Source organism: Sapajus apella, unplaced genomic scaffold (assembly GCF_009761245.1).
Source record: "Sapajus apella isolate SASKATOON/1434 unplaced genomic scaffold, GSC_monkey_1.0 scaffold170, whole genome shotgun sequence".
Taxonomy (NCBI): domain Eukaryota; kingdom Metazoa; phylum Chordata; class Mammalia; order Primates; family Cebidae; genus Sapajus; species Sapajus apella.
The window spans coordinates 2,046,667-2,074,474 of record NW_022437110.1 but is presented as its reverse complement, the minus strand read 5'-3'; the positions used below and the strand labels follow the sequence as shown (position 1 = coordinate 2,074,474).

The 27,808-nt window shown below is 44.0% G+C and overlaps 1 protein-coding gene and 1 long non-coding RNA gene across 17 annotated transcripts in view; one reads left to right on the top strand and one right to left on the bottom strand.

Moving 5' to 3' along the window:
• Window positions 1–249: 249 nt before the first annotated feature.
• KLC1 (kinesin light chain 1) overlaps window positions 250–27,808 on the top strand; it is a 46,450-nt gene continuing 18,891 nt past the window's right edge. For 4 of the 16 annotated variants that reach the window (XM_032267641.1, XM_032267642.1, XM_032267647.1 and 1 more), the window contains exons 1-12: window positions 251–538; window positions 3,279–3,509; window positions 7,716–7,794; window positions 8,312–8,537; window positions 13,476–13,563; window positions 14,139–14,240; window positions 15,941–16,114; window positions 16,259–16,358; window positions 18,434–18,483; window positions 18,577–18,644; window positions 21,897–22,005; window positions 24,407–24,568. In XM_032267641.1, coding sequence (XP_032123532.1) covers window positions 278–538; window positions 3,279–3,509; window positions 7,716–7,794; window positions 8,312–8,537; window positions 13,476–13,563; window positions 14,139–14,240; window positions 15,941–16,114; window positions 16,259–16,358; window positions 18,434–18,483; window positions 18,577–18,644; window positions 21,897–22,005; window positions 24,407–24,568 — 1,650 coding nt within the window. In that variant the 5' untranslated portion in view covers window positions 251–277. Of the gene's footprint in view, window positions 539–3,278; window positions 3,510–7,715; window positions 7,795–8,311; window positions 8,538–13,475; window positions 13,564–14,138; window positions 14,241–15,940; window positions 16,115–16,258; window positions 16,359–18,433; window positions 18,484–18,576; window positions 18,645–21,896; window positions 22,006–24,406; window positions 24,569–27,808 lie in introns of all 16 variants that reach the window. The other 12 variants (XM_032267639.1, XM_032267634.1, XM_032267635.1 and 9 more) reach the window with 5 other exon arrangements.
• LOC116542629 overlaps window positions 26,736–27,808 on the bottom strand; it is a 12,600-nt gene continuing 11,527 nt past the window's right edge. Inside the window, exon 2 of the long non-coding RNA XR_004265294.1 lies at window positions 26,736–27,046. This is a non-coding gene — a long non-coding RNA (uncharacterized LOC116542629). The remainder of the gene's footprint in view (window positions 27,047–27,808) is intronic.

Genomic DNA, 27,808 nt, shown 5'->3' with positions numbered 1-27,808 from the left:
GCCATTTAGATGTTTTGCTGCTTTTAATCTTTGGCATTAATTTCAGTTGCTGTCATAAAAAAGAATTCAGACATAAACCAAAAAAGTAATTAACTGTGTCTGCAAAGGAAAAACAGAAACAGTGCAGAGTGTAATATTTCAAGATCATAAATTACAAATGTGCATATTTATTATTCTCCTAGAAAATGTTAATTAAAAATTTTTTATGTTTACTTGATGTAACAGAAATGAAACCCATAATGAAGGGTCTAATTTCTTTTTCTTTTTAAATTCTAGAATGTATGACAACATGTCCACAATGGTGTACATAAAGGAAGACAAGTTGGAGAAGCTTACGCAGGATGAAATTATTTCTAAGACAAAACAAGTAATTCAGGGGCTGGAGGCTTTGAAGAATGAGCACAATTCCATTTTACAAAGTTTACTGGAGACACTGAAGTGTTTGAAGAAAGATGATGAAAGTAACCTGGTGGAGGAGAAATCAAACATGATCCGGAAGTCACTGGAGATGTTGGAGCTTGGCCTGAGTGAGGCACAGGTACGAGTGAGAATGACTCAGATGTTGTCAAGAGCTTTGGATGGTTTGGAAAAATGGAGACTTTGTTTGAAATAAGCAGTTTCACAGAAGAAGAGGAAAGATAGTTATAGAATAACAGATCCAAGCCAGGTGTGGTGGCTCACGCCTGTAATCCAAGCACTTTGGGAGGGTGAGGCAAGTGGATCACTTGAGGTCAGGAGTTTGGGACTGGCCTGGCCAATGTGGTGAAACCCTGACTCTACTAAAAATACAAAAATTAGCCGGGCCTGGTGGCGGGCGTCTGTGATCTTGGCTACTTGGGAAGCTGAGGCAGGAGAATCACTTGAACCTGGGAGGTGGAGGTTGTAGGGAGCCAAAATCACGCCATTGCATTCCAGCCTGGTTGACAGAGCAAGACTTTGTCTCAAAAAAAACCCACAAAAACCAGATCCACTTATGTGTATTGTGTATGTTCATAAATGACTACTGATTTGAGCCTATCTGAATTTTATTTTTATTTTTCTGAGATGATGTTTGTTTTCATTGCCCAGGAGTGCAGTGGCACAATCTCTGCTCATTGCAACTTCTGCCCCCTGCCTTGGTTCAAGTTATTCTCCTGCCTCAGCCTCCTAAGTAGCTGGGATTACAGACGTGTACCACCATGCCTGGCTAATTTTTTGTGTTTTTAGTAGAAACAGGGTTTCACCATATTGGCCAGGCTGGTCGCAAACTCCTAACCTTACGGCCTACCTGAATTTTTAAAAGCAGAGCCAAAATAGTGGATACTGCTGTGTATCATTCAGGATTTGATTTGGCTGCCAGTATCAAAAAACAGAAACTGGCTTAAACCACAAGATGGTTGTCAAGCAAATACTGAGGTATACTATCCTGGTCAGGTTCTGTAGCTGCACAGTCATCGGGGATACTCAGGCTCCTAACATCTGCCACACTACACCTTGGCAGCCTTCTTGGGCACCGAGAATGAGCTCCAGTGGCAGCCTCATGGCTTTCTTCTAGCACAGGGGAAGGAAAGCAAGGATGTGCCTTCTTCCTTGAAGGCTACTTCCTTGGTACTCTGTATAGCAGTGCTTACATTTCATTGGCCAGAACCTGATGGCTGTACCTGGGTGAGTGAGAGATGGGAATATTGTCTTCCCACTTAAATACTGGCAGGTTCTGAAGCCTAAGGAAGAGAGGGAGAATGGACACTGGCCAGTGGGTGATGGTCACTGCAGTCCCAGGGCCAGATTGTTTCATATCTTTGACTAACCTTTGTTTTTTGTTTTGTTTTTTTTTTTGAGACAGAGTCTCGCTCTGTTGCCCAGGCTGGTGTGCAGTGGCACGACTTCCTTCAGCTCATGGCAACTTTCATCTCCCGGGTTTAAGTGATTCTCCTGCCTCAGCCTCCTGAGTCGCTGGGATTATATGCATGTGCCACCACACCCAGCTAATTTTTGTATTTTTAGTAGTGACGGAGTTTCACTCTGTTGGTCCGATTGGTCTGGAACTCCTGACCTCAAGTGACCCGCCCTGCTCTGCCTCCCGAAGTGCTGCGATTACAGGTGTTAGCCACCACGCCCAGCTGACTAAACTTTGTTTCTATAATACCATGCTTGACATGGAGATGAAAATACTGGAAACTTCTAGGTTTTTAAATTCTCTTTCCTGATAATTTCTGGCTCTGCCAGCATATCTTAGGTAAAATTAAATATACTGAAGCTTGGCTTCTTTCCTTCTTGGCTTTCTCTAGTTTAGTGAGTGAATGGAGCAGAAGAGAGGGGCTGCTGGTCAGCAGTTTCTGTTTTCATAGAGGAAGTGACCGCCCAACCCTGATTTTAGAGACTTCATTCTAACCATGTTACAGACTTGAGTTGCAGAACTGTAGCTTTGTTTGGATATTGTGGACCTATTATTTCTCAAGTTCTGTTATCAAAACAGGTGACATGAATTTAAATTTGCTTTTTAGGTGTCACAGATAATAGGTTTAAAAAAAGAAGGAAGAAAAGTCCCATCTTCTGGAATTTCAGGTTTTAAACCTAGGAGAGTAATAATGTGGTTACTATATTATGAGAGGGAAGGGCAGATATATGATCTAAAGAGAGAAGAGATTGCAGCCAGCCAGCTTCTCCCAGCTCTTTCTGCTCTTCTGTTTTAGGAACTTGCCATGGCCTCATGCTGGCTGTTCCAGAAACTAGTGAGGACTCTATAGCCAGAGGCCTGGAGTGGCCCCTGGATTTTATGACATAAGCATAAGCTTATGAGTGCACCAGTGCATTCTTACTCTTGGTAGCTACAGAGACGTCTTCTCTTACCGTGGACCATTGAGGAAGATTTGTATGTGGACCGTTCTCTGACCCCCACCTCCAGCCCTTTACCAACCTGCACTCTGCATACATGCATGTGTGTATACAAGGTCGGGTCTATAAAAAATTATGTTGAGGCTATCTTGATAGAAAGTAAAATAATACAGCTTCATCAGAAGGGTAGCTTTGTTTTCATTGCTGGTCCATTTGACATGCTCTTAAAAAAATAGGTATTTTTTTGTAGGCATTCAGAGCATGTGGTATTCTTTATCATACCCTGTTACGTGTCTATAGCTGAATGGGAAAAGAGAAATAAACGGCAGATTGTACTTACATGTACTTTGGAGAAAATATCTGCGACAGTAAACTAGAGCCGCAGCCACAGAAGGCTCACACAGGTGGGAGGGACTCTTGCTGGACAGCGTACAACAGTGTTTCACGTGTTTCTGTCTGCTCAGGTTATGATGGCTTTGTCAAATCACCTGAATGCTGTGGAGTCTGAGAAACAGAAACTGCGTGCACAGGTTCGTCGTCTGTGCCAGGAGAATCAGTGGCTACGGGATGAACTGGCCAACACGCAGCAGAAACTGCAGAAGAGTGAGCAGTCTGTGGCTCAACTGGAGGAGGAGAAGAAGCATCTGGAGTTTATGAATCAGCTAAAAAAATACGATGATGACATTTCCCCATCTGTGAGTGGCTCTGTAGCAAATGTGGTGCTGACGTTTAAAATAGAGTCATAGAGGTTCTGTTTGCCGAATTATTTTCATATTAGAACATTGACCAGAACATGCAAAAATGCTTCGTAAATATAAACCACAGCCCAGAGAGATGCCATTACCTTCAACAAGATCTGCCCCAGCTTCGGCTCTGGAGCTTCCTTGCCCCTCTGCAGCTTGGCTTTCATGCCATCAGCTGCTGGTCCAGCAGTGGTCCAATCCAGCCGTCTGAATCTGGACTCTGGGCAGCAAGCTCTCTGTCCCTTATGGTGCTCTTGGCATTGCTATTCTCTTTGAAACTTCCCTGGCCCCCTGGACACCACCTGGCTCTCTTGCCACCTCTCTCATCCTCCCCTGGGCCTCCCTTGCCAGCTTATGTTCCTGTATCTGCAATGGAAGGAAGGAACTTGGTTTTCTCTTTCTTTTCTTTTCTTTCTTTCTTTTTTTCTTTCTTTCTTTCTCTCTCTCTCCTCTTTCTCTCTTTTTTTTTTTTTTTTTTTTTTGAGACGGAGTTTCACTCATGTTACCCAGGCTGGAGTGCAATGGCGTGATCTCGGCTCACCGCAACCTCCGCCTCCTGGGTTCAGGCAATTCTCCTGCCTCAGCCTCCTGAGTAGCTGGGATTACAGGCACGCACCACCATGCCCAGCTAATTTTTTGTATTTTTAGTAGAGACGGGGTTTCACCATGTTGACCAGGATGGTCTCGATCCCTTGACCTTGTGATCCACCCGCCTCGGCCTCCCAAAGTGCTGGGATTACAGGCTTGAGCCACCGTGCCCGGCTCTTTTTTTTTTTTTTTTTTTTTGACGGAGTCTTGCTCTGTCACTCAGGCTGGAATGCAGTAGTTGATCTCAGCTCACTGCAACCTCCACCTCCCAGGTTCCTGCAATTCTCTTGCCTCAGCCTCCCAAGTAGCTGGGATTATAGGTGCATGACACCATGCTCAGCTACGTTTTGTGTTTTTTTTAAAGTAGAGATGGGGTTTCATTGTTTTGGCCAGGCTGGTCTTGAACTCTTGGCCTCAAGTGATCCACCCACCTCAGCCTCCCAAAGTGCTGGGATTCCATGCGGGAGCCACTGTGCCCAGCCTTCTTCTTTCTCTGTTGACACTGTTTGGATGTTTATCCTAGTCTGAGTTACTTTTCATTCAGCATTTATTTCTGATTCAGTTAACTTTTTTTGAAACAGTTTCACTGTGTCGCCAGGCTAGATTGCAGTGGCTTGATCTTGGCTTACTGCAACCTCTGCCTCCCAGGTTCAAGTGATTCTCCTGCCCCAGCCTCTCAAGTAGCTGGGACTACAGGCGTGTGCCACAATGCCCAGGTAGTTTTTTGCATTTTTAGTAGAGATGGGGTTTCACCATGTTGGCTGGGATGGTCTCCATATCTTGACCTTGTGATGCCTCCCAAAGTGCTGGGATTATAGGCGTGAGCCACCTTGCCTGGCCAACTTCTTTTTTTCTGGGACAGAGTCTTGCTGATAAGTCTGGGATGGTTTTGATCTGACCTCAGGTGATCCGCCTGCCTTGGCCTCCCCAAGTGCTGAGATTACAGGTGTGAGCCACTGTGCCTGGCCTTAACATCAATATTTTACTGTTAACTAAAACACAGACTTGGTTTGGATGTCACCAGGCCTTCCACTAGTATCTCTTTTCTATGCTAGGACCTAGGCCAGTGTTCCACATTGCATTTGGAACTAATGTTTTTTAAATACCTATATGGTGCCAGACATGTTCATGGACACAATCAGAATGTCAGAGAGGTCCACATTTGTGTCTCTGGTTTGAATCCCCATCCTAAGACTACTGAAAGTCTTTTGCATAGCACTGGCAAACCTACACTTCCCCGCTGTCTTCATCTGCTTGGGCTGCTGTAACAAATACCATGGGCTGGGTGACTTAAAATTTATTTTCTCACTGTTCTGAAAGTTCAATATCAGGGTACCAGCAAGATCCAGTTCTGGTGAGGGCCTTCTTCCTGGCTTGCAGATTGCCACCATCTCTTTGAGTTCTCATGGTACAGAGAGAGAAGGAGTAAGCTCTCTGGCATCTCTTAAGGGCTGTAATCCCATCGTGAGGGCCCCACCCTTGTGAACTCATCTTACCCTTATCACCTCCCAAAGGTTCCATCTCTAAATACCATCACATTGGGGATTAGGGCTTTAACATAGAAATTTGCTGAGGACAGAGTTCAGTTGATAGCACACTATTTCAAGAGGCTTACCATATTCCTCCCTCACATCTCCTCTAGGTCAGGGGCCAACTAAATGTTTTGATTTAAAAGATGTGGCTGGGCACAGTGGCTCATGTCTATAATCCCAACCCTGAGGGAGGCCAATCACCTGAGGTCAGGAGTTTGAGGACAGCCTGGCTATTGTAGTGAAACCCTATCTCTACTAAAAATACAAAAATTAGCCAGGCGTGGTGGCACATGCCTATAATTCCAGCTACTCAGGAGGCTCTGAGGCAGGAGAATCACTTGAACCTGGGCGATGGAGGTTGCAGTGAGGCGAGATTGTGCCACTGCACTCCAGTCTAGGCGACAGAGTGAAGCTGTCTCTCAAAAAAAAAAAAGAAAATTAAGGCCAGGTCAGGTGCTGCTGTGGCTCACGCCTATAATCCCAGCATTTTGGGAGGCCGAGGTGGGGAGATCACCTGAGGTCAGGAGTTCAAGGCCAACATGGCGAAGCCCCATCTCTACTAAAAAATACAAAAAAATTAGCTGGGCATGGTGGGACACACCTGTGGTCCCAGTTACTTGGGAAGTTGAGGCATGAAAATCATTTGAATCTGGGAGGCAGAGGGTGCAGTGAGCCAAGGTCATGCTACTGCATTCCAGCCTGGGTAACTAAGGGAGACCCTGTCTCAAAAATAAATAAATAAATAAAATGAACAAACAAACAAATAAATGAAAGATGTGTGGCCGGAGAGTGCTATGGGAATGTAAGTACTTGCAGATGTCAGTGCCAGCAGTGATTGAGCTGGGACATTGGAGACTGTTAAGAAGAAAGCTGGTTTTGTAGAATTGGAGAATTTTAAAATTTATTATTTTGAAAAAATGTTAAATTTGGAGAAAACATCCAATGACTTGATTCTCCTTGCCTTTTCAGTACTTATGAGTGTCTGTTTCTTCTGAACCCTGTTCACATAGTGGCATAGCATGTGCCACGGATGCTTACTGCTGCTGGGCATCTTTCCTTAGGGTGAGGGGTTCTGTGGCAGTCTGGAGCCAGGGACACTCAGGAAGTTGCACACAGACCCAGCATATCCTCTCCTCTGCAGCTCATACACCCCTTTTGTTAACTGCCCCCATGGCACCCTTCATGGCATTGTTTCACTCTGTCCCAGGGGCAGTTCAGGGTCACATCCTGCATGTGGCTGTCACATCTCTGGAGTAGCCTTTCACATGGAACGGAGCCTCCATCTGTGGTTGTCTTTCATGACATTGGTGTCTTTGAAGAATGCAGGCCAGTTACTTCGTCCATCATTCCTCAGTTGGGGTTTGTCTAATGCTTGGATTATGCATCCCAGACAGGAATATTCTAAAAGCAATGTGTCTTTATCACATTTTCCCTTCTGGAGCCAAACAGTGTTCATCTGCCCGACGATGAAGCTAATTTCTTACTGTTCAGGCTGTTACCTGTCTTTTCCAATATGTAGTTTCTGATCTTATTTCTTTGACTAATCAGCAATAGTGGGGAAACATGGGTACAGGCCTTTAAAGCTGCAAGGTTTCTGCTCCCAGGGATCTTGCCCCGGAGCCAATTGTGGTGGTGAGGAATCTAACCCCTCCACTTCTCTGGGGCTCAGAGATGCACAATTTTAATCTGTTTCTACATACTTGGTTCCCAAGTAAGATTTTATTTTGAGTCAGGGTTTCCCAGCTGTCTTAGACCTCCCTCAGAGCACAGGAGAAGGATCTGAGGCATACAAATGCAGCTATGGCCCATTTCGTCAAACTGTGGTCTGCCTTTAGGTATTTGTATTCTAGTCTGGCAAGCTTTTCATTACTCCTGCTAAATGATGGATAAACCACATTGTGGGAGTTCCTACATTTGATGTTAAAATTTGATATTTTTTTGTAAGATTCTTCATTAAAATGTATTTAATATTAAAGATTTTCAGGACAGGATATATAGTACTTGTAAGATGAAGTGTTGTTCTGGGTCTGTTTTATAGGAGGACAAAGACACTGATTCTACCAAAGAGCCTCTGGATGACCTTTTCCCGAACGATGAAGACGACCCAGGGCAAGGAAGTGAGTGATGGGTGATGTGGGCATGTTACCGAGTCCAGGAGAGAGGTATTTTCCCCCTAGAACATGGTCATAGCAATCACTCCGAGCCTTAGTGCATGTAGCCTGCCTGGAGGAAGCATCCCCACCGCAGGGTTGCCTTTTGTTTTCCAAAATAATTTGTGTTGTGTGTTGGAATACAGGAATATTTTAGAGCAAGACCCTAAGAAACAGCAACATACATGTGCAGTTCAGGCATAATCTGCAGGTTCTTATGGGGTAAAGAAATCAGAATTACTTGTTCTGCTTGATTCATGGCGCCAAGATAAGTCTTATGGCACTGAGTGGCCATGGTGCCATCCCAGACACCACAGTCACTACTGTTAACCTGCCTGCCCAGGCAGTACTAGGAAAAGATTTAAATAGCACTTGGGGCCGAGTGCTAACTTGAACCAAAGCTAGAAAAGGCAGTTTTAAAGAAACTGACTCATCTGGTTAATTTTCCTTAAAAACTCATCTGAAATGAACTTTCTCGGTGCAGTCCAGCAGCAGCACAGCAGTGCAGCCGCGGCTGCCCAGCAGGGCGGCTATGAGATTCCTGCGCGGCTGCGTACGCTCCACAACCTGGTGATCCAGTATGCCTCGCAGGGGCGCTACGAGGTAGCCGTGCCCCTCTGCAAGCAGGCCCTGGAGGACCTGGAGAAGACTTCAGGACACGACCACCCGGACGTGGCCACCATGCTCAACATCCTGGCCTTGGTGTACAGGCTAGTCACTTTTATCTGCTGAATTTTACCTGGAGACAATGTTTTTAATCATCTTGCACCTTAAAATATATTTTTATGTATCTGTATAAACTACTTTTCAACCATATCCACTTTTCTTTAAATGGGTTAAATTAAAAATATTTAGCAAGCTCTGTGGAAAGGTATCACCAAATCAGAACAGATGCTGCCGGTGAGCACTCAGTTCAGCCCGTTTAGGATAGCCCACGGTGTACTACTCACTCCGGCCAAACGAAGCTGTTTTGACCATTTCCGCAAGATCCTTTTAGGTGGCTTCTTTTGTCTAAATAGCCTTCCCACTTGGCCTTGGAGTGTCCTTCCTGCCTTCCGAGGCCTGCTGCACTGTATCTCCCTTTGGAATCCAGGATTCAACTTGCCCTTTGCCCCTTGTGTGCTCCCCTAACCCTTTCACCCCTGCTGAAGGCTGCCCAGGGCAGTGGTGGGCTCTGTGTTGTGTGGTAGAAGAGTTCCTTTGGCTCAGTGCCTAGGATGCAGTTGGGGGCTGGGGCTGGAGCCGGAGGCAGGGCGTCCTGCTGGGACAGGATTGAGGTTGTGGGGGTGTGGCGATGGGAACCTGAGCCAGGATGAGGACGTGTGGAGGAAGAGGAGAGTGCAGGGCCCAATGACACTAGAAGAGAAATGCATTAACATAATCATCCGTGTGCATAAGTGAGTTCTTTAAAAAGAAGTTTTGAAAGTTGGTAAGAAGAAAAACACACAAAAAAGAGTGAGCCCCCTGTTTAAACAACACTATTTAAAATGAAGCCGTGCCCTTTGGCTCTGTAGTTTGCCAGCATCTCGGTCACCTCCATGACTATGCATCAGGGTTGTTTTGTGGACATTCTAGACATTTTTTGACTATTTTCCTGTTGGTGGATGTTGAGATTGTTTGCATATTTTCTTTTTTTTTTTTTTTTTTTTTTTTTTTTTTGACAGAGTCTAGCTCTGTCACCCAGGCTGGAGTGCAGTGGCGTGATCTCGTCTCACTGTAATCTCTGCCTCCTGGGTTCAAGCAGTTCTCCTGCTTCAGCCTTGTAGGTAGCATTACAGGTATGTGCCACCATGCCCAAGTAACTTTTGCATTTTTAGTAGAGACAGGGTTTTGCCATGTTGGTTGGGCTGTCTGGAACTCCTGACCTCAAGTGATCCGACTGCCTCAGCCTCCCAGAGTGCTGGGATTACAGGCATGAGCCACGGCGACTAGCCAGTTGTTTGCATATTTTCAGTGTAGGAATTTCTTAGTCACAGGTATTTGCGTATAGCTCTTAATAGACTGAGACATTTCATTCCAAAAAGGTTTTTTTTTTTTTTTTTTTTTTTGTCGGAACTTATATGTTTTTTAACAACATATGAAAGTTTCTGGCCAGCACTAGAGAGTATTAATATAAATGAGTTAAGTAGCATAACTAGGTTTTTGTTGTGCACAGTGTGCATGGGCACACACATGGCTGCTGGGTGCTGGGGCTGCTGTGGCCTCCATCAATTTTGTGTTTTCCCCTAGCATTATAGTGTGAGAGCTGACCCATGTGCGTAGATGTTTGGAAAAAAATTAGTAGCTACATATGTATTCATATTCAATATTCTACCTTTGAGCTTGTTATTCCATCATTCTTGTATTAAAGGACACACAGTTTTAAGCTTTTTTTTTTTTTTTTTTGCCTTTAATAGAATACTGATCTTTGCAAGATTTTGGATTTATTTATTGAAGAGATGGAGTCTCATCACGTTGCCCAGGCTGGTCTCAAAATCCTGGGCTCCAAATGATCTTCGCGTTGGCTTCCCAAAGTGCTGGGATTATAGGTTGAGCTATCATGCCTGGCCTGGATTTCTTTCTTTCTTTCTTTTTTTTGAGATGGAGTTTTGGTCTTGTTGACTAGGCTAGAGTGCAATGGAGTGATCGTGGCTCACTGCAACCTCAGCCTCCTGGGTTCAAGCAGTTCTCCTGCCTCAGCCTCCCTAGTAGCTGGGGTTACAGGTGCCTGCTACCACGTCCCACTATTTTTTTGTATTTTTGAATAGAAACAGTGTTTCATCATGTTGGCCAGGCTCGTCTCAAACTCCTGATCTCAGGTGATCAGAGTGTTGGGATTACAGGTGTGAGCCACTGCGCCCAGCCATTTATTTCTTTTTTTAGGATAAATTCCTAAGACAGGTTAGAGTATAAACATTTTATTGTCCTTGGCATCTGCTGCCAAACTGCCACTCAGAAACGCTGTGCCCTCCCATGCTCCTGCCGTATGGGCTTCACCCTGGAGGTGGGGGGCTCTGTTGTGTTGATGGAGATAGAGTATGCACTGTGTTTTTTTTGAGATGGAGTTTCGCTCTTGTTACCCAGGCCAGGGTGCAATGGCGCGATCTCGGCTGACTGCAGCCTCCGCCTCCTGGGTTCAGGTAGTTCTCCTGCCTCAGCCTCCTGAGTAGCTGGATTACAGGCACACACCACCATGCCCAGCTAATTTTTTGTATTTTTAGTAGAGACGGGGTTTCACCATGTTGACCAGGATGGTCTCGATCTGTTGACCTCATGATCCACCCGCCTCGGCCTCCCAAATTGCTGGGATTACAGGCGTGATCCACCGCGCCCGGCCCTATGCGTTGTGTTTTAATTCGTGTTTCTTTGATTATGTAGTTTTAGTCATTCATATCCGTCTGTGAATTTTCTGTTATCTTGCACATTTTTCTGTTAGGATATTAATGCTTTAGTGTTCTATTTTTGTTTTTGTTTTGAATTTGAGTTCTTGGTGGGCTTCTTAAGCATATTTGATTTAACAAATCACAGTGTGCTGGTCCCATACCAGAGTTCCTGGTTCAGCAGGGCTGGAGTAGGTCTGGGTTTCTAATAAGTTCCAGTTGAGGTGACTGCTGTTGGTTTGGGACCACACCTGAGAACCATTGCTAATTGATAGTCCCAGACATTTTATAATATGTCATAGTTTACAGAAGTTGCTTGGTATACCTCATCTCATTTAATTCTGCTTTTTTTTTTGAGACAGTCTTGCTCTGTTGCCTAGGCTAGAGTGCAATGGCACCATCTCGACTCATTGCAACCTCTGCTTCCTGGGTTCAAGCGATTCTCCTGCCTCAGCCTCCCAAATAGCTGGAATTACAGGCACCCACCACCACGCCTAGCTAATTTTTGTATTTTTAGTTGAGACAGGGTTTTACCGTGTTGATCAGGCTGGTCTTGAACTCCTGATCTCAGTTGATCCACCTGCCTTGGCCTCGTAAAGTGTTGGGATTACAGGCATGAACCACTGTGTCCTGCCTCATTTAATTCTCATAACGCTTGAGGTAGCTTATTTTCTTTTCTTTTTTTTTTTTTTTTTTTGAGATGGAGTTTCACTAATGTTACCCAGGCTGGAGTGCAATGGCGCAATCTCGGCTCACCGCAACCTCCGCCTCCTGGGTTCAGGCAATTCTCCTGCCTCAGCCTCCTGAGTAGCTGGGATTACAGGCACGCGCCACCATGCCCAGCTAATTTTTTTTGTATTTTTGGTAGAGACGGGGTTTCACCATGTTGACCAAGATGGTCTCGATCTCTTGACCTCGTGATCCACCCGCCTCGGCCTCCCAAAGTGCTGGGATTACAGGCTTGAGCCACCGCGCCCGGCCCTAGGTAGCTTATTTTCAAATCACATTTGCTACTTTTTTTTTTTTTTTGAGAAGAGTCTTGTTCTGTCACCCAGGCGGGAGTACTGTTGTGTGATCTCAGCTCACTGCAACCTCTACCTCCTGGGTTGAAGCAGTTTTCTTGCCTCAGCCTCCCGAGTAGCTGGGACTATAGGTGCACACCACCATGCCCAGCTAATTTTTTGTATTTTAGTAGAGGCAGATTTTCACTGTGTTGCCCAGGCTGGTCTTGAACTCCTGAGCTCAAGCAGTACACCCACCTTGGCCACCCAAAGTGGTAGGATTACAGGCATGAACCACTGTACCTGCCCACTACTTTTTGGAACTCTGTTTTTGTTTTTTTTTGGAACTCTATTATTTTCTATTTGCTGACTTTCACAAAACATTTGAGGCAGCTTACAGTAGGATGTAATAGGATGAAAGAAGACACAACAATAGATTGATACTTGGCCAGAATTAGTGTGCTTCAGAGGTTCTGGAAGCCTTGTCAGCCTTTTTCATGTTCTGCAGGGCGAAGCCTTGCTCAGCAGTTGTTACGACTCAATTGAGAAAGATGTGTGCTAAGTCCCAAAAGCAAATACTTGTTTTCAGCCCCATCGGTAGTGAGCAGCACACTTACACTGAGAGTTTCTGCTTCTGGGGTGTTTGTTTTACCCCAACAAGAAAGATTCTTCATTCCTCCATACTCAGGAAAACGGTGGCGGATTGGGTACCAAATTCAGACACTACGATATATTTACTTTTGTTCACTGTTTTTAAAAGGCTTTTTAAATATACGTGTACCATGTCATCATCTTACGGCAAGACCGTGCACTAGATCATGTACTTGCTTTGTAGATGGGAAGGCTGGGACTGTGTGAGGTCACTTAATGCACCCAAAGCCATGTAGCCATTAACTGGCAGAGCCCAAGCTCAGACACTAGAATTAATTCTGTCTGATAGCAAATGCGAGCTTGGTCCGTTGTTCTGATTGTTGCACTATTCTATGCTGGCCAGCTGGCATAGGCACAGCAACGCTGGAGTGTTGTGGGGACATTATTTTCCCAGTGGTCTAGATGGGAAGGTCAAGTTCAGAAGCTAGTCAGGTCTGATTCCAGAGCTTACCTTGCCAGTCCATTTATTATGTATTTCCTTTCAGTCTTTTTTACCCACACATAAGCTTGTGGTTTTTTTCTTAAATAGTTTAAGCTTAACTTTATTTCTGTAGTTGCAAATTACATTGAAAAAAGCTATAGTGATCTGCATCTGAAACACTTACCTAAAACACTTAATGTTTGTTTTTCCATTTAGGGATCAGAATAAATACAAAGATGCAGCTAACCTACTGAATGATGCCTTGGCTATCCGTGAGAAAACTTTGGGCAAAGATCATCCTGCGGTTTGTATACCCAGTTCTTTTCTTCTTTTCACATTTTATTTTCCCATATATTTCTTTTATCCAACTCATTTTACTATTAAACTCAACAGGGAAAGTGTAAGCGCTGCCTTTTCCCTAGATGGTACAGGTAGGAGGCCTTCACTTACTCAGTGCCAGTGACAAGCCAGAGCACACCTGATTTGTTTATGACCCCACCTCAAATGGATCACCAACTATATTTTTTGATTGTAAATCAAATTGCATGTCCTTCTAGAAATTTTTTTCTGAATAATTATATTGTCTTTTAATTAAAATCTGGTCCGATTTGCCTATGGATCTGTTTTGGTTGGCTTTGTGGCTTCCAGGGAAAATTTTAAGAAGTCAGTATTATGTTGTCGATGTTAGTATTCTGCAGAGTTACTTTGTATAATTTATACTCTAGTGAATTCTGCTTTTCCTTTTCACTGAAGTCATATTCTTTTATCCAACTACGAATGCTTTACTGTATAGATTGAGTATAAATGATCATGTGGTGTATAAATGTACTCTATTTGGTTATCATTCACCATTCTTAGTGGTTTTCTCTGTGTCGGCAGGTGGCAGCGACTTTGAATAACCTTGCAGTCCTTTATGGTAAAAGAGGGAAGTACAAAGAAGCAGAGCCATTGTGTAAAAGAGCTCTGGAAATCCGAGAAAAGGTACAAAAGAAGGGGGCAGTTTTGTTCTTTGAGTTTTTTTTTTTTTTTCTTTTTCAGACAATGTCTCACTCTGTTGCCAGGCTGCTGGAGTGCAGCGGTGTGATCTCAGGTGACTGCACCCTCCACCTCCGGGTTCAAGTGATTCTCTTGCCTCAGCCTCCCGAGTAACTGGGACTACAGGCATGCGCCACCACACTCAGCTAATTTTCGTATTTTTAGTAGAGACAGGGTTTCACCATGTTGGTCAGGATGGTCTCGATCTCTTGACCGTGTGATCTGCTGCTTGACCTTGCAGAGTGCTGGGATTACAGGTGTGAACCACTGTACCCAGCCACACAAACAGCATTTTAACCTGGTATTTTTTGTGATTATTTATCAGTGATTCTTATCAGTTAATTTTTAGCCACATGGCAAGGAATTAGGGGAGTGAAAATAAAAAGGGGGCTCTATATCAAATTATACAGGTAATATTTTATCATGCTGTCAATATGCATGATATTTCTGAAACAGAATGGTCAAATTTGGGTTAGGCTGGAGTCAAAGTCAGGGAGAGCATAAAAGTACCAAATTAAGGATTAGGAACTATATAAGATACCTGCCAAATTCATTCATATATTTTACCCTTTCATTCATTTAGAGCCCCCTGTTTAGAGCTGGTGATTTACAGATAAGAGATATAGTCCCTCCCACTAGGACACAGTCCACTGGACAGATGTGAGGATTGCAGGTGGCCCATCAGCCTCTAGAATAGAGAGCTCTGGGAGGATATGAAGTGGGGGCTCCTCCAGGTCCAGAGCCAGGGGGTGTTGGGAATGGTTTCTTAGAGAAGGTCAGTATTGGAACTGCATCTGGAATAATTGTTGAAAGTGTTCTAGGCAAGGAGAGGTAGGGAATGCAGAAAGGAGTAGAGAGTGCCTCCCTGAGGACCACATGTGTAAAGGCGCAGAGCAGAGAGAACTCATCACTTGTTCAAGGTACTGAGGGAGGAGGTTAGTGTTCATTCATCCATCTGTGTGCCAGGCCCCTTTCTAGATGCTGAGATTACATTGGTGGAGAAGAGAGACAAAGAATTTACACTGTTGAGGCTTACATTTTAATAAAGAATATTCAAGGTACTTTAGTGATTCTTAGAAAGAAAGAAAGAAAGAAAGAACAATCAGGTGATGTGCCTGTGAGTTCACTAGGTGAGGTGGAGTGAGGTCTCCCTTAATTTGGTATAGGGAAGTCCCTTTTGAGGGGGACTGAAGAGAACCCTGAAGGATAAGTCATTGCTAGTGGGGAGGGCTAGAAGAAAAGTGTCCTGAGCAACTGGAACAGCTGTGGGCTCTTCCAGAACCTGGCAGTGAAACTCACATAGCCTTTACAAAGCCCATTTTCCTTCTCTTCAAAATGTGCCCAATAATGGTTTGTACCTACCATGAAGGATTACTACAAGAATTAAACCACTTAGTGCAGCTAAAGAAAATTAGCACAGTTCCTTCCCTCCCCTCATGAGTAAGAATTCGATAAATTCTGGTTATTTTATTACTACATGGTATGGGGAGCCAGTTAAAGATTTAAGTCTCAAAGTGTAGCACATTTTAGTCTGAAAGTGTAGAAAGTTTATGTTGAGGAAGATCCTAATGTGATGGTAGGGTGGAGAACGGATGATTGGATGACAGCAGAATGAGTGTTTCTAATACGCTGTTTTTTATTCCCAGGTTTTGGGGAAGGATCACCCCGATGTTGCCAAGCAGTTAAATAACTTGGCCTTACTGTGCCAGAACCAGGGCAAGTATGAAGAAGTAGAATATTACTATCAAAGAGCCCTTGAGATCTACCAGACAAAACTGGGACCTGATGACCCCAACGTGGCTAAGACGAAAAATAACCTGGTGTGTTGACTGGCACAGCACTAGGGAGGGGCCCAGGAGTGCTTTCTTCCCAAGTCCAAATACTTTATAATTTAACTGTAGACTAAAATGTATGCTTTGCTTACCTCCAAAAGATACTAATATTTTATTTTATTTTATTTTAAGGCATCCTGCTATCTGAAGCAAGGAAAGTTCAAGCAGGCAGAAACACTGTACAAAGAAATTCTCACTCGTGCACATGAAAGGGAGTTTGGTTCTGTAGACGGTAAGAAATATACTCCGTTTCAAGAGCATTTAATCCTGTAATGACTAATAATAATATTGTTTATTAAGCATTTAACTGTCTATATGGCTAAACTAAATAGTTGAAATGTGTGGTCTCGCTTAACTTTCATAGCAGTCCTGTGCAGCGGGTCAAACATTACCCCATTTTAGAAGTAAGGACACCACAGACTGTGACTTGTATGAGGTCCCGTAGCTGAGAAGCAGTTAGACTGGGATTGCAGTGCCCAGAGCCCATAGCATGTCCTCATTAGAAACCTACCAAATTCACACAGAAGTGAGACATGAGACTCACCCAAATCTATCGCCTCACGTTTTTAATGTCTTTCTTTCCTTCTGTGCCTTTCGTTTATAGATTTCAAACCATACTGCCCATATCTTCATGTATACTGCTTATTTACAATTTTAGTGTAAGCACCTTTCAGCCATAAAAATATTTTTTGTAAACATTATTTTTAACATGGCTTTCTCCTCCATGGCATGGGTCTGTTGGTTGTCTAGAAACTTGGATGAGTAGTATCTGTTAGTGTCCTGAGAAGTTAAGATGACTTAAAACGAATATGGATTTGTATGTTTTTTTGTTGTTGTTGTTTCTTTTTTTTTTTTTTTTTTGAGTTGGAGTTTCACTCTGTCTTCCAGGCTGGAGTGCAGTGGCGCAATCTAAGCTCACTGCAACCTCTGCCTCCCGGGTTCAAGTGATTCTTCTGCCTCAGCCTCCCGAATAGCTGGGATTACAGGCATGTGCCATCACACCCAGCTGAATTTTGTGTATTTAGTAGAGATGGGGTTTTGCCATGTTGACCAGGCTGGTCTCGAACTCCTGACCTCAGGTGATCCGCCCGCCTTGGCCTCCCAAAGTGCTGGGATTACAGGCATGAGCCACCCCACCTGGCCTTGATTTGTGTATTTTCTACTCTTACTGCCAACATCTTACTACTTTTTCTTAGACTGTTGTTTAATGTTTTTGTTTAGTGCTCACATTCTGAATACTCCCTTGTGCTATTTGAGCAGCTAGCATTTTAGAAGTTTCATTATAGGGCCCTAGCATTTGTTGGGGTGTCTTGACAGTTGCTCACCAGTCTCAGAACATTGATTCTGCCATCTGTGTCTTACTTGTTGCTTGGTGTCTAGTTCTGTCTTCCATAGACTTTCTCCTTTGGTATGAACCTAATCTGTCCACGCTGTAAGAAGTAGTATCTAACAAGGATCATATAAAAAAACAAGCTGGGTGCAGTGGCTCACACCTGTAATCCTAGCACTTTGGGAGGCTGAGGCAGGTGAATCACTTGAGGCCAGGAGCTTGAGACCAGCCTGGCCAACATAGTGAAACCCTGTTACCACAATAAAAAAAATTACAAAAATTACCTGGGCATGGTGGTACATGCCTGTAATCCCAGCTACTTGGGAGGCTGAGGCAGGAGAATCGCTTGAACCTGGGAGGCGGAGTTGCAGTGAGCAGAGATTGCGCCACTGTACTCCAGCCTGGGTGACAGAGTGAGACTCCATCTCATTAAAAAAAAAAAAATAGGCCGGGCGCAGTGGCTCAAGCCTGTAATCCCAGCACTTTGGGAGGCCGAGGCGGGTGGATCACGAGGTCAAGAGATCGAGACCATCCTGGTCAACATGGTGAAACCCCGTCTCTACTAAAAATACAAAAAATTAGCTGGGCATGGTGGCGTGTGCCTGTAATCCCAGCTACTCAGAAGGCTGAGGCAGGAGAATTGCCTGAACCCAGGAGGCGGAGGTTGCGGTGAGCCGAGATCGCGCCATTGCACTCCAGCCTGGGTAACATGAGTGAAACTCCGTCTCAAAAAATAAATTAAAAATAAATAAATAAATAAATAAATAACTGAGGCTTAATGTCTTCTATTCTACTTAGCAGGCTCTGTTATCCTTCATTTGTAGTACAGGTTGACTATCCCTTATCCAAAATGCTCCAAAATTTGAAGCTTTTTGAGTGCTGACTTGACACTCAAAGGAAATGCTCATTGGAGCATTTCAGATTTTGGATTTTTTGATAAGGGATGCCCAACCTGTATGCTGTGTTTTCTTCCCTAGATGAAAATAAACCCATTTGGATGCATGCTGAAGAAAGAGAAGAATGCAAAGTAAGAATTTATTATTTTGAGACTTTTTTTTTGTAAATTGTATATACTGCATTCAAGATAATTATTCATCTGAAATTATTTGTTATAATTTAGGGAAAGCAAAAGGATGGGACCTCTTTTGGAGAGTATGGCGGCTGGTACAAAGCCTGCAAAGTTGATAGGTATGTCTGGAATCGCGTTTGGCTAGAGGAACCGAAAAGCAGGGGGAGGTAATTGTGTTCTAAAGGGCAGCTTGTAAATGACTCACGCATAGTGCTGCTTAAGTGCACAGTCCCGTGTTTTCCCCAAATTCCAATTTAAAAAACCCCACAACTTTGCAAATGAGATCATTCACATATATAAAAGCCACCATCATATTAGGTTGGTGCAAAGGTAATTGCAGTTTGCCATTACTTTTACTTTATTTATTTGTTTATTTTGAGAAGGTGTTTCACTTTTGTTGCCCAGGCTGGGAGTGCAATGGCGCAATCTCAGCTCACTGCAACCTCTGCCTCCTGGGTTCAAGCGATTCTCTTGCCTCAGCCTCCTGAGTAGCTGGGATTACAGGCATGTGCCACCACGCCCGGCAAATTTTGTATTTTTAGTAGAGGAGATGAGGTTTCTCCATGTTGGTCAGGCTGGTTGTGAACTTCTGACTTCAGGTGATCCACCCGCCTTGGCCTCCCAAAGTGTTGGGATTACGGGCATGAGCCACCACACCTGGCCCTTAATTTTTTTTTTTTCTTTTTTTAGAACAATTCTTTATTCACCACTATTGCCCAACCCTGTTCTTCCCAAGTGGGGAAACTAACATTTATGAAACAACTAATACATACCTACACTTCACAAAAACAATGGTCCTTCCAAAATGCTATCAAATATCATTGCCACTTTAAAGATGAGGACACTGAACATTAGAAAGGATATGCAACTTGAGCAAATGCCAGTCAACTAAAAATAGTTAAGCTAATTTTCAATCCAGAACTATCTTATATATCAGATATATCTGTATCTAACATAAATGGGAATCTCCTCTGAACCCTGGGGAGAGAAGAACGAGCATTTAAAAAAGGTTCACTTAAGAGACAGGATTTTACTGTAACAGCATTGAAACTTTAATCTCTTATTTTTCCTGTTTGATTTCTTAAAAACGGTGGCATGGTCAAGAATTTTCTTTGATATGGTTTCATAATTGTATTCACTTTCTCTCCATACTGAGACTGTTCTATAAGAATATTCACTTTAGTCTGACTTCTACTGCCTGGCTGCAAAAGAGGATACAAAATAACTCAAACTCCTTCATTTCCTTCTTTATCATGTGTCTTGTTTTGGTAGGTCGCTCTGGCTTCTTAAGATTCTTTCCTTGAGTCTTTGCTCTGTAAGTTCTCTCCCTCGAATCCTGTGTTCCTGGTGATCGTTAATTTGCATCTGTTCCCTCTCATTTACCTGCTTTCTTCTCTGTGTGTTCTGGGTGCCATGCCCTTCTGGTATGATTTTTGATAAAGTTGTTTCATTGGGGGAGTCATAGTACTTGTCCAAATGATTTGTTCTTAAATTCTCTTGCCTGTCCTGTTCGATGTTTGTGCCTTTCTATGTGTTTCACCTGTCAGGAACCAAATAGTACCGTTTTAATCCTTCAATGCTTTGGGTTGTTTTCCTTTCCATTTTTTTTCTTGATTTCATTGCCTGTCTCTTCTTTAATCATTTCCACTCTTCTTTTATTATGAGACTCTGCTTTGGCAAGCCAATAGTCAAGAGAAAGAGCTTGCTCCCTACAGAGTATTTCATGCTCCTCTTGCTATTTCTGTCTTCCTGCTGTTGTATGCACACCACCCAGATTCAAGGTCTTTTTCTCCAGTGAAGACTGCTGACCCGCAGCAATCCTAGGATGTTTAGATAATGTAACCCAGGCCAGTCCCTTCCAAGTGCAGTGAACTGTCTCCAAAGCACACGAGGCCGGTTGTGCTCTGCAGAAAGCCCATACTTGCCACCGGGACCCAAGGAACACTAGAACATCCCAGAACATTTAGCTTTGTTTTTAACTACTGAGCAGCTGCAAAAGGGAAATACTGGTTCAGGACCAGGGGGAGTTGTAGTTCTCTAATCCAAAGAAATCAGTATTTGGCCAAGTACAGTTTTCAGGGGGATATCCCCCGCAACTGGGTTCCTGTAGGGTGTGAGACAAAGAGAATGAATATCCCAGCATGGGTCCTCCTGGGAAAATTAGCTGGAAGCGCAACATTGGTTACCAGTTTTGTGCTCAACGTCTCATTACCAGGGTGAAAGTGGAGCCACAATTTGCCTTTGAGAGGTTAGATTCCATCTTTCTACTTTTATTTAATGGCAAAAACCATACAGCAAACTCATGGCAAGCATGCCAGCAGGTCTGGGAAAGCCAGCCTGTTACACACAGCGGTGGGGACACAGATCCATACATACTCCCTTTCCTCACAGCCCTTGGGGCCTTGTCCTCTGCAAAGGGACGTGTAGGCCCCTCTGCGGCCAGCCCGAGAGCCTTGTGTCTTGAGCCTGTGCAGACTGGCCTCTGTGATGGCTGCTGTCCCTGGGTCTGAGTGGCTGTCTTTCCACCCTTAACTTTCCTCATCCTTTAAAACTCAGCCTACCATTCATCTATTTTCAGAAAACTCTCTGAACCCTTTCCAGGGTTCCCATAGCACTTGTCATAGATTAATTGTTTTAGAGACATAGAAGATAGCTTCTTTATTTCTGTACCCAAAATGCCTATTGTAAGAAAGGGAAAAGAAATCTCTCAAAGTACTTACCTGTGCTAAACGGAATCTGGGTTTATTTATACTTTTTTTTAGTAAGTCTTCTCTATCAAGAATGCAGAAACATCAAGCCCAATGATGCAGTTTGAAAAATAAAAAAGAACATAGAAACATAGCTGTCCTCTCTGCCGTCTGCTATGTATTGCTTCCCTGGTACATGAAGCATTTATTCTCTGCCCTTACTGCCCACTGATAGGGACATTGTGCTTTGCTCTATTCTCCCCTGTACTTGTGGGGAGATGGGAGCATGTGAGCAGCAACATTCAAAGCACCGTTCCTCATTGCTGCCGGCACAGACCGAGCTCTGTCTCCAGGGAAAGCGTGCTGATCACCACACAGACCTGGCCACATATTTCTGTTGACAGAGTGGCCAGTGGTCTGTGAGTGCCACCTCAGCCTGGATGGAGTGTGGTGTTAGCCTGGCCTACGGGGGCTGTTTACAGGAAGGGCCAGGTCATGGGAAGCAGAGCTGCTTGAGATGGAAGAACTCTTCAGAATTCAATAGTTTCAAAAAAGTATGAGAGAAAGTTAAAATATATTCAAGCCAAAACATCAGCCTTTTAGTCCTCTGGATTATGTGCTGTTGGTAGAGCTTGTTCCAAAGCTTATATGTAATAGTTCTGTGTGTCATGTGCTTTCTTACAGTCCAACTGTTACAACCACTCTAAAAAACCTTGGGGCACTTTATAGACGTCAAGGCAAATTTGAAGCTGCAGAAACATTAGAAGAAGCTGCCATGAGGTCTCGTAAACAGGTCAGTCATACTTGTGTCCTTAACCAGCCTGTGGGAACTTTGAATTTAATGGTTCTCATTTACGTGACTTTTATTAAAAACTTGATTTAGAAATAGAAAATGTCAGATATTTTAGTTTGAACAAATAAAGTTATACTGTTTAAAAGAGCATGAGGCCGGGCACAGTGGCTCACACCTGTAATCCTAGCACTTTGGGAGGCCGAGGCGGGTGGATCACCTGAGGTCAGGAGATCGAGACCATCCTGGCCAACATGATGAAACCCCGTCTCTACTAAAAATACAAAAATAAGTTAGGCATTATGATGGACACGTGTAGTCCCAGCTACTTGGGAGGCCGAGACAGGAGAATCACTTGAACCTGGGAGGCAGAGGATGCAGTCAGCTGAGATTGCACCACTGAACTCCAGCCTGGATGCCAGAGTAAGACTCCCATCTCAAAAAATAAAAATAAAAAAAATCGTAATCCCAGCATTTTGGGAGGCCAAGGTGGGGAGATTGCCTGATGTCAGGAGTTCAAGATGAGCCTGGTTAGCATGGCAAAATACCATCTCTACTAAAAATACAAAAATTAGCCGGGTGCAGTGTTGCGTGCCTATAGTCCAGTTACTCGGGAGGCTAAGGCAGGAGAGTTGCTTGAACCTGGGAGGCAGAGGTTGCAGTTAGCTGAGATTGCACCCTTGTACCCCAGCCTGGGTGACAGAGTGAGACTTTGTCTCAAAAATTAAAAAAAAAATTAAAAATAAGAGAGCATGAATATGACCCCAAAAGCATGAACAGCAAAATACAAACTAGATCTGTTGGATTCACCAATGTTAAAAACTCTTGTGCATCTAAGGACATCATCAAGAAAGTGAAAGGGACTGGGCATGGTGGTGAGCACGTGTAATTCCAACACTTGGGAAAGCTGAGGCAGGAGGATCTCTTGAGCTCAGGAGTACAAAACCAGCCGGGGCGACACAGTGATACTTTGTCTCTACAAAATCAAAAGAAAATTAGCCGGGTGTGTTGGCCCATGCCTGTGGTCCCAACTGTTTGGGAGTCTGAGGTGGGAGGATCGCTTGAGCCCAGGAGGTCGAGGTTACAGTGAGCTGAGATGACACCACGGCACTCCAGTCTGGAAGAATGAGTGAGACTGTCTCAAAGAAAAAAAAAATGAGTAAAGGACCTGAATAGACATTTTTTTGAAGATAATATACAGATGGCCAACAAGCACATGAAAAGATACTCAACATCTTTAGTCATTATGGAAATGTTAACTGAAATCACAGTGAGATACTACAGCATACTCACTAGAATGGCTATTATAAAAAATAAAACATGCTGGGCGTGGTGGCTTAGGCCTGTAATCTCAGCACTTTGGGAGGCCGAGGTGGGCGGATCACGAGGTCAGGAGTTCGAGACCAACCTGACCAACATGGTGAAACTCTGTCTCTACTAAAAATACAAAAATTAGGCTGGACGCGGTGGCTCAAGCCTGTAATCCCAGCACTTTGGGAGGCCGAGGCGGGTGGATCACGAGGTCAAGAGATCGAGACCATCCTGGTCAACATGGTGAAACCCCATCTCTACTGAAAATACAAAAACATTAGCTGGGCATGGTGGCGCATGCCTGTAATCCCAGCTACTGAGGAGGTTGAGGCAGGAGAATTGCCTGAACCCAGGAGGCGGAGGTTGCGGTGAGCCGAGATCACGCCATTGCACTCCAGCCTGGGTAACGAGAGTGAAACTCTGTCTCAAAAAAAAAAAAAAAAAACAACAACAAAAAAAAACAAAAATTAGCAAGGTGTAGTGGTGCTCACCTGTAATCCCAGCTACTCAGGAGGCTGAGGCAGGAGAATTGCTTAAGCCTGGGAGGTAGAGATTGTAGTGAGCCAAAATTATGCCACTGCACTCCAGCTTGGGCGACGGAGAGAGACTCCATCTCAAAAAATAAAAATATAATAATAAATAAAAAAATAAATAAAACAAATGGAAAATAACCGATGTTGGTGAGGATGTGGAGAGTCAGCCGAGATTGCGCCACTGAACCCTCATGTCTTGCTGCTGGGAATGTAAAATACAGCCACTGTGAAGTTTGATAGCTTATCTAAAAGTTAAACTCAGAATCACCACATGACCTAGCCATTCCAGTCCTAGATATAGACCCAGAAGAATTGAACACAGGCACACACGCTGTGCAACCCAAGCCCCGTCACTGTATCCCTAAGGGGTCCTTCGTGTTTCTCTCCAGTTCCCTGCTTTGACCCTCACCCCCTCCAAGGAACCACTGTTCTGATTTTTTCCCCCTTCAGAGATTAAGAACTGGTATTTTTTTTTCTAGCAAAGTTGAAGTATCTCAGAAATAACTAAGAAAATCTTAAGTGCTAATGGGTCAAACCGTTTTCCCCTGCCTGGCTCACAGGGTCTTGACAATGTTCACAAACAGAGGGTGGCGGAAGTGCTCAATGACCCTGAGAACATGGAGAAGCGCAGGAGCCGCGAGAGCCTCAACGTGGACGTGGTCAAGTACGAGAGTGGCCCTGACGGAGGGGAGGAAGTGAGTATGAGCGTAGAGTGGAACGGGGTAAGTACAGTACACAGTGGGCACGTGCTCCGGGAGGCACCCCCCAGTGGCGCTTGCCAGGCCTTCCTCCTGTCTCATGTGCTAGACCTTCTGCTTTTCTCAAATTAAGTGCCAGTTAAGCTTTCTGTAAGTTCTTCACTTCTGCTAATACTCGAAGTCTGTTATTTGTTTAAAGTGGTAATTTTCTTCTCAGGAATCCATGAAAGCTGTTTGGCTTAACTTTGAGCACTAAAATGCTGATTGAGTGTCCTGGCTATTTAAAGCATGATCCCTATCTGGTTTCATTTTAATATCGGGATCAGTGTGGCAGATAACTAACTCGCTTTGTTAACTCACCCATTCATTGCTAACTGCAGTGCTCCTAACTTCACTGACCAGGCTCCTCTAGATTTTGTTAGAATGGGTTGAGGTACGTTAAAGGGAGATGCTGTTTAAGTGGAATTGTTTTTAGAAAAGAACAGGTCAGAAACAACAGCTTAGGTGGCTGCTCTCTTGATGTTGTGCCTCAGTCCTGAGCGCCCTGCATTTCCCCTGAGAGGGTGTCCAGGGCTTTGGGGCTCTTCAAGGTCACCAGCCCGCTGTGTGCTGAGAGGCTGCACAGGCACCCCCTCTGCGTTTTTCTGGTTTGCCCCTGGAAATTCCTAACCACTGCCGTTTATCCAGTGGCTGCCAAAGGCCACGTAGCCTTCTGGACATTTTTTCTCCAGTGAATTTTTTAACACATGGATTTATTTTTTAATACATCAAGCTGGTGTCTTTGGTATTTTGCTTTTGTCAGGGAGAGCTGAAGGCGGAATTTGACTAATCTGGGGGCACAGTTTTTCTGAAGTTGCCATAGTGCAGTTTGGTTAGTTATAATTATACAGATGTTCTGCCCCAAACAAATATAGTTTTGGGCTTTCTTATAATGTGTCTTAGTTTCTGAATCCTTTTATTCTTTAGGATTTTCTATAGCTGTAGCAATTTGGTAGGAGCTAGCATTCTAAATAAATATTTTATAAAAAATGTTAGTAGCCAAAATTTGAGGGAGAACATTCTCTTTGTTTTTATCTGACAGCTTTCTTGCTTTGTTTTTTTTTCCTGTGCCAAGACAACCAATCAGCATCTGCTTTGCCCACTCAACCCTAGTTGGGCAGTGGTCTAAAACTGAAATACTGACTCGCAGGCTTCACTCTTGCCCGCATCCTGTCAGAACTGTGTACTGTACTCTTCTCTTGGTTGCTGTTTACCTGCATGCTTTGTATAGAAGGGCAAGTCCTTTATCTAGGCTCTACGGGCCAGGGTGCAGATGGTGACCTCTTGAATGAAGTTCTGGAGGAACTTTCTCTTGAGACAGTATTTCTAGGTCCATGTTGACATGAAATCATCTGATGATAAAATTGTCACAATTCAGAGCTCTGTTGTCATCTTAAAGATGGACTCGGAGATGAAGGAGAACTGCTTGCATCCACTGCAGGGGATTCATGGGCGGGCGTCCCATGAGGCCCGCCGGCTGGAAGTGCCGCTGCTGTAGGTGAAAGCAGCTGCTTCTCTGCATGCCTCCTGATTTCCTCCTTCTGTGCTTCCTTTCTCACTTTGGACACTTGATTATATAGGCCATGCGCAGGCTGTGTTTCTGATGTATCCCTTTTCTGAGCAGTATACTTGGTAGCTCTGCAGCTTTGATAGAATTAACCCCAGGGTGCATTGGCTACGGGTGATCTACCAAAACAGTCTGAGTTTTAAATTGTCCAGTGCGGTGGTTCCTAAACTCACTTAGTGCATGGAGGCAGCCTCCTCTTCAGACGGAGTCTTAGATAAAGCGAGTGAATTCACTGGGCGGGCAGCTGAGGCTGCCTGAGAATCTTCACAGGAAGGCCTTGGGTCCCATCCTGATCTCCCCACAACTTTTAAGGTTCTGAGAAGGCAGAATGCTGAACTCCACCAACTTTTGATTTTATTTTCAAATTACACGTTTCTTATTTTATTTTTAATATATATATATTTTTTAAGATGGGGTTTCACCATGATGGCCAGGCTGGTCTTGAACTCCTGACCTCAGGTGATCCACCCACCTCAGCCTCCCAAAGTGCTAGGATTACAGGTGTGAGCCACTGCTCCTGGCTCTACACCTTTCTTATTTTTTAAAAGGCAGCGAGGGCAGTATACACAAAGGTATTAATTTTTAATCAACTTTATTGAGGGATAATTAGAGGCACTAAAAGGGGCCCATTTTAAATGTTGTTTGATTTAGATAGTAACACAGTGCACGTCAGCACATTAGTTTGTCTTTATATGGTTGTTAGAACAAAGTTTCTCTTGCTATTTCTGTAAGTGAAGATTTCCCTGAGATTGCAAAGCAAACTGTTACCACTGTAGCCACTTACTTCGTGCATCAAGAATTTTATCAGTATTATATAATCAAGACAAAACAGAAATAAATTAGGTGTTGAGGTAGATGTTAAGACTATACCTGTGGCCGGGTGCAGTGGCTGATGCCTGTAGTCCCACTACTTTTCCAGGTGGGTGGATCATTTGAGGTTTGGAGTTTGAGACGAGCCTGGCCAACATAGCAAAACTCTGTCTCTACTAAAAATACAAAAATTAACTGGGTGTGGTAGCGGGCGCCTGTGATCCCAGCTACTTGGGAGGCTGAGGCAGGGGACTCCCTTAAACCCAGGAAGCAGAGGTTGCAGTGAGCCAAGATCATGCCACTGCACTCCAGCCTGGGTGACAGAGCAAGACTGTCTCAAAAAAGAAAAAACCAAGCAAACAATTATGCCTGTTATCTATAACATCAGATTTCAAATTTTGGGTTTTATAAAGGTAGCTTTATTGTTCTTGTTTGTTTTATTAGAATAATTTGTTATATATTTATAAGGAGAACATGTGATTTTGATTTTATTTATTTATTTATTTATTTATTTATTTATTTTGGAGATGGAGTTTTGCTCTTGTTGCCCAGGCTAGAGTGCAATGGCGTGATCTCGGCTCACTGCAACCTCTGTCTCCCGGGTTCAAGCAATTCTCCTGCCTCAGCCTCCCTAGTAGCTGGGATTACAGATGCCCACCACCATCCCAGGCAATGTTTTGTATTTTTGGTAGAGATAGGGTTTCACCATGTTGGCCAGGCTGGTCTCAAATTCCTGACCTCAGGTGATCCACCTGCCTCAGGCTCCCAAAGTGCTGGGATTACAGGCGTGAGCCACCATGCCTGGGTGTGTGTGTGTGTGTGTGTGTGTGTGTGTGTGTGTGTGTGTG